Consider the following 6,793-nt stretch of genomic DNA (forward strand, 5'->3'; position numbering starts at 1 on the left):
TAGACTAGACTATAGACTAGACTATAGACTAGACTATAGACTAGACTATAGACTAGACTATAGACTAGACTATAGACTAGACTATAGACTAGACTATAGACTAGTAAAAAACTGTAAATAAAAACGGTGCGTATACTTAATAATTATATGGTGAATACAACAAATATTACGTATACGCATGTGTGGTTTAGTTCAAGGCAATAAATATTTATATTTAGTTTATCCCTTTTTCCCATTACAACCCCAGCCTTAAAATAGATTGTAGTATATTCTATAGTTTAGTCTATAAAGACAAGGCTAAAAAGTAGAATATTAAATAAACTACAGACTATGCTATAGACTAGACTGTAGACTAGTCTACAGACTAGACTAAAGACTAAACTGTAGACTAGACTATAGAATATCGACTAGACTTTCGACTAGAATATAGACTAGACTATGGACTAGAATATAGAATAGACTATGGACTAGAATATAGAATAGAATTTAGACTAGACTGTAAATCCATTGTTTTGCGTGTCATTTGAAAATGTATATAAATTATAAGTTTTCTTCATAGCTATTAAATTGCCCTTGAAAAGTATTTGGCTAACAATTTATTAATCAATATATTTAAAATTTCAACGAAAAAATATTTTTTAAAAATATTTCACATTTCAATTGACTGCAAGTGGTTGTTTTAAACGTAGAAATATTTCAAATTTCAATTAAAACCTATTGGCTGTTGTTGTGTATTTAACTTACCGGTGGTGTTTCGAAAAGCATCACTTCAGTGCCTTTTAATACTAAAAATCGTGGTTTATAGCTCTGCCATGAAATATTATTATTGATGACGCCCTCATTCACCCAGCCCATGTATTCAATGCGTTCGCCAACAGCAAAATTACGGTTGTAAAGTTTCATCTACAAAAAAAAAAAATGAAAAATATAAAAATGCAAAGTCACAAGAGTGAAATAAAAATTCACATATAAATTTAACAATTTTTTATTTATTTCACATATTTATGAATAAATAAAAAAACATTCATATTTCAAATGGCAGCCGTAAATAAATATAAAGTAATAAAATAAATTACAGAACTTTTTTTTAATTTCTTAATAACTATCAATTTAGTTGAAATATTATGGTTTCCTTAAAGCTCGTTAAGGTTTTCTTTGTTGTTACTATTAGTTTTTATGTTTTTATCGCGGATATTCAATTCTTCGGAAAATAAAAACTTTAAATATAAACTTACATAAGTTAATCTGAAATGGAAAAGCTCTTAGTAAAATATATACTCTAGTTTATGGCGACCAAAATAGGTCCATAAATTTACATTCTGCTGTTACATATATTAAGAGATTTTTCATGGCAGTTTTGTTTCTTTTTGCTACGGTTTTTGTATTTTACCTTCAAACCGAAAAAATATTCACTTTAAAAGGGATTTTTATAGCCTACATCACTATAGTGGGGGAGGTGTTATATTACGTTTGTGCTACTGTTTGTAACATCAAACTTAAAATATACTAGTCGGATTTAAGTCGATTTAGCTACGTTCGTCTGTCCGTCCTTCTGTCTGTGTATCCATGTAAAGCTTGGGCGCAGGCTACAAGTCGCAATTTTCAAGATAATTTAATACTCTATTAGAAATTGTTGAAATCGGTTTATTATTTCACCTTCCCTCCATATAAACATATCCCTTAAATAGAGCTTTTGAGCTGGTGTAGGGTATCATATGGTAGTTCATACCCGCCAATACATACTTGTTTTTTCAAATTTGTTTGCTGTTTGCACTAGATGACAGTGTCACAAAACGTAAAAAATGTCTGTCTTAATAAAAAAAACATTGAAGGTCTAACATCAAGAGTATAGATGGATAGGATAGGTTTTGTGTAGTTTCTTTTTAATTCATTGAAATTTTGAAAGATTTGTAAAGTCACTTTGATAGATTATTTCCACAGTATCCAAGATACAATCTATTTTAATTGGAAGAGACCAGAACAATGGTTTTTTGTGGGACCCAACAGTTTTTAAGATTGTCGGTATGTTGTGTATGAAATTTTTTATTTTCATTGTTATTTTTTCATCGATACATACATGCATACATTCACGTTTAATAACAAGGTATTCAAAATATACTTTCCAGCAAATTTTACAAATATGTAGTCATTGGGTTCCTTTTAAGTGAATTAAATGTTTAATTTCTTTACTTTTAATAAGTTAATAATTTTTTTGTTTCTAGATCAGTTTATTTTCAAATATTTATTGAGAGAGTTGAGGGAATAGTTTTAAAATTACTTACATTGTAATTGATAGGAAATTATATTAGTGGTGTTGATAGTAAGGAGGTTAGAGGGAGTGAAATATGTCTTGCATTGTTTTAGAAAACCAAGAAATTTTATCGTACTGTACTCTCATGACAAAAACATCAAAAGCTTTTAATCTTTTAAGATATTTAGATGTTATAAGCACTTCACGATTCAGAGATTTTTACTAGATATTGCAAAATTTGGTGTATATAGTAAGGAGACAGGGGGAGTGAAATATATCTTGCAATTTTTTAGAAAACCGAGAAATTTTATCGCTTCTTTCGACACTTGATATATGCTTTTAGTCCAGTGTACATCACACAGTACTCTCATGACATGGAGAACTTCACAAGACTTTGCATAATTGCCACAATCTCCAAAGGTCTTGGTCTATAATTGAGTGACAGAGGTTGCTATCATCTGCAAATGAGAGTTTAGAGTAAGAATTCAAAGGTGGTCTTGCGGTAATCCCGAATTATTCTTGAACTTACTTTATGAGATTCCATCTACAACAATTTGTATAGAGTGATCCCAGAGAAAGTTCTTAATAAAGTAAGAGATATAGTTATCGGCACAGAATGGATTTTTTTTTTGATAAAAGTGTACCTAGTCACACCCTTTCGAATACGTAAGAGATATAATGAGCCACCACTTTACTTTTGCCGTATTTGTGAATGGAACTTCACCATTTTTCCGAAAGAAAAGCAGAACACATTACTCTCTCTTTTTAGAGAGGGGCGAAACAATCGGCATGTCATAAAGAGATGGGCATGGAAAAGTTTGTCTGGCAAGCAAGTGTTGCTTGCGAAATAATAGCCGGATTTGAAGTTAACGAATAACCAGAAGATTTTACTGACCATGGGAGCATTAAGAATGTTACCACAAAGAAGTTGCTCATACGTAACTTTTTCGCGTCTTGACACAAGAAGATCTGGCCTTTTTGCATAGCAAATCCAATTCTATGATTTTGTTATTATGTCAAATTCTGAAGGATTCCTGAATATGATTACCGTTTTTTATTTCAGAATTATTCAAGATTTTGGAAAAATTTCAAAATTTCCATTTGCGGAATTATTATGTCTTCAAAAGGCTATATTCACCATGTCCTTGGCATTATTGTCTAGGAAACATAGCTTACAATTAAACTAGCGAAAGACCTAGTTGAGCTCAGACCAATAAACCTTTTTTGATATATAAAAGTTTAATATTTCGTAGTTGGTACAGTGAAAAAATTAGCTTTAGAATTACGAAGGAAGACATTTTAAATGTTCATATACAGCCTAAAAGAAACAGATTTCCCACCCAAAGCTGCTGGGAATTTTTTAGCTTTTTTTCGATTAATTTATACATACATATGAGTTTGTTTTTCGCCATTTATCATGTTGGACTATGAGAGGATATAAACGAAGAATATGAATATTTTCATGCATGTATTTTATTTGTAAACAAATTGCTTTATTGTACTATAAATTTTATATTTTTACTCGTATTTCAGTAATACTAACAACACCAACAACAACGACAACGACAACCAGCAGCATCAGAAATAACATCACAAATGTAAATTAATAAGTCCGTTTGTTAGTATATTTAACGAAAGGCGGGAAAAAAATAATAAAAAATAAACTTTTTTTAAAAAGTATTAACTAAAAATTTTAATTGTATAGAGTATTTCTGTTGACAAATGGAGTTTTTCACACATCGATGGTGAAATGCTGACACCACATATGTACTATAGTTTTTTGTGTATCTTAGATTTATATATGTAATGCCATGGGTTTATATAAAATGTATCCTCAATTGTTGCTTAAAAAATATATTAGTTGTATGGAGTAAATCTTTCAATATCGATGTATGAAAAACCTTTTTAGTCAACAGAAAGGCTGTGTGCAATTAACAACTTTAGTTAAAGTTTTGTTTTAAAGTTTGTTTTAATTTTTTTTATATGTAAATCAACGGACGAATTCATTTAAAATATTGATATAATTTTTGATCCTATTTTTGAATGTTGCAAGCACAGAAAAAATTATCGGTAGTTTATTTTCAATTAACATGTTTTAATTTTCTTTATTTTTTATTTAAACAAATTTTTATTTGTCTTAAATATCTCGTTTTTTGAAACTGTTTGAAACTAAAGTGTAAAATTTTGATTAAATTTTTAATTAATTCAATTAATTTTTTAATTGATTGAAAAATTTTTTCTGGCCTTCTTTTCCATTTTAGATTTTTTTTAAATATTTTATTTTTAATTTTTGTGCTAGCAATATTTATAATTCTTAAATAGTCCATAAAATTTTAGGCATATAATATTCAAGTTTCTTTACAATTTATGAAACACTTTATATGTTAAATTGTGTCAATAAAGTGATAATTTTTGAAAATGCTGAACGCATTGTTAAAGGTCTAGTATTCCTTTAACGTTGTGTGTAATCGATTAATAATTTGATTGTTTGAATCACCATCTTAATTGATTTATAAAAAATTCTCTATCAAACAGTTTAATTTATTTGATTAATAATTTAATAAAAAATCAATTTTATATTTATTAAATATTTAATTTATACAATTAATGAATTAATCAATTTTAAATCTTGTCTCAATTATTGACATTTATTGTTCTGATTAATTCATTATTTGGAAAAAAAATATATATTTTTACTTTTTTACAAATTTGGTAATTGATATCATCATTTTGGTTATAGGTGCAAAACTTACTTGATACAATTATTTTGATAATTAAAACTCATTTTCACTTTTTTCTGTGAGTAAATATGTATGTTTTTTGTCAGCAGATGAAATATACGAAGGTTATTTTGTTACCAGAATCAAAAGTACTCGATATACTTGTCAATTGCTAGTTGAATTAGTCGTGAGTATACTACACAATTGTCTAGTACATAGACTACAATAAACTATATGCTGAAGCAAAATTCCATGAATTTATATATAGAGTAGGCCATACAAATGTAAATAGAACGATCCAAATGAATTGATATAATTTAGCTTTCCAACTAACTAACTAACTAACCAACTAACTAACTAGTTAGTTATTTAGTTAGTTTGAAAGGAGGATGTACATATGTACATATATACATCAAATCCGAAGTAATACACCTAGGCCTCTATCGGTCCTGTTGTGCGCTCCTTAACCAGAGCCTCAGGTGGGAATCGAACACACCACTTCCGGTCTATTAGACTAGAACACTAGCCACTATAGTATAGAATAGTCAATATATAATTCATTATAATCTAGTGTGTATAGATAGTATAGACTAGTCTGTAGTCTGGTCCATAGGCAACAATTGGAAAGTCATATGCTTGTCAGTAATATACTCCGCAGTTTATTTGCTACACACTTTTAATATATAATATATAAAACATTGCAATTTGAAAAAGATTTTAAATATTTTCTTATACAAGTATAAAAAAATATGTTATATACATATATGTATGTAGCAAAACTCACCTGTAAATGTGTTAAACCCACTACATTGTCGTTAATTAATTTCAACCATTGACTCAATATTGCCAAATCATCACAGTGTATAATGCCGGTGGAGGTTCCATTTATTCCACGAACTTCAAAAGCATTTTGTCTTAATTTATCGGTACCATAAATGTAACGTGTCACATAAGCCATCATAAGGGGTACTAAATAGAAAACAAATAATTTACTAAGAACATATATCATTTGTTATGTTTTATTTTATTATTTTTATATTTTTAATTATTTTAACATGCTTTTTATTTCGATAGCTTATTCAAAATATTGGTCCCGGATATGTGTACAACAAAATCCTATAGCGAACAGTTTAGACTTATTCCATACATTACAAATATCAAACCAATGTTTATAAAATACCTTTCCTTTGATATACTTATTAACTATGTATCTACAGAATATAGGATAGAATATAATATTTAAGAATATAGTAAGAAATTAGGACTTTATTTGTTTTATATCAAGGATAATAATAAATCGATTTTATAAGTTTTAAAAATAAGCGCAATTTTTCGCAACTGTTTTCTTAGAAACATTACAAAAAAATCTACTTAAATTAAGCGAACCTTATAATAAAAAATTTAACCAATTTAAATTTTATATTCATATACTCTTTTAAGTACATTTTTAATGTCTAGATTGCAATTTAATTCATTACTTTTTTTCTGCCTTCAACTTCCTGTCTTTATTTCATACATTTCCTTTTGTTTCCGTTCTTTATTGTATTGTAGTTTTTGTTATTATTAATTTTTTTTCGTGCTTTACTTACCTGCCACAACATCAACCCATTTCTTTTCTGGTTCTGAACAAATTGACATTGGTCTACTACAACTACGGCTTATAGTGCCATTATTCACCGAGGATTTATATCCTTCGTCAGCCTTTAGTTCAGCACATGTTGTATCATTATCCGAGTCTGGTGTATCTTTTGCCACTTAATAAGGAGAAAGTTGAAGGAAAAAATACACACAAGAAAAAAATTATAAATGTATGTATAAAATT

The 6,793-nt window shown here is 28.2% G+C and overlaps 1 protein-coding gene across 1 annotated transcript in view; it reads right to left on the reverse strand.

Moving 5' to 3' along the window:
- LOC111685078 (gamma-2-syntrophin) overlaps positions 1–6,793 on the reverse strand; it is a 15,657-nt gene that overhangs the window by 1,920 nt on the left and 6,944 nt on the right. Inside the window, exons 2-4 of the mRNA XM_046954116.1 lie at positions 6,561–6,725; positions 5,756–5,940; positions 745–903 (exon numbers count right to left, since the gene is read on the reverse strand). Coding sequence (XP_046810072.1) covers positions 745–903; positions 5,756–5,940; positions 6,561–6,725 — 509 coding nt within the window. The remainder of the gene's footprint in view (positions 1–744; positions 904–5,755; positions 5,941–6,560; positions 6,726–6,793) is intronic.

Source organism: Lucilia cuprina, chromosome 6 (genome assembly GCF_022045245.1).
Source record: "Lucilia cuprina isolate Lc7/37 chromosome 6, ASM2204524v1, whole genome shotgun sequence".
NCBI classification, from domain to species: Eukaryota; Metazoa; Arthropoda; class Insecta; order Diptera; family Calliphoridae; genus Lucilia; species Lucilia cuprina.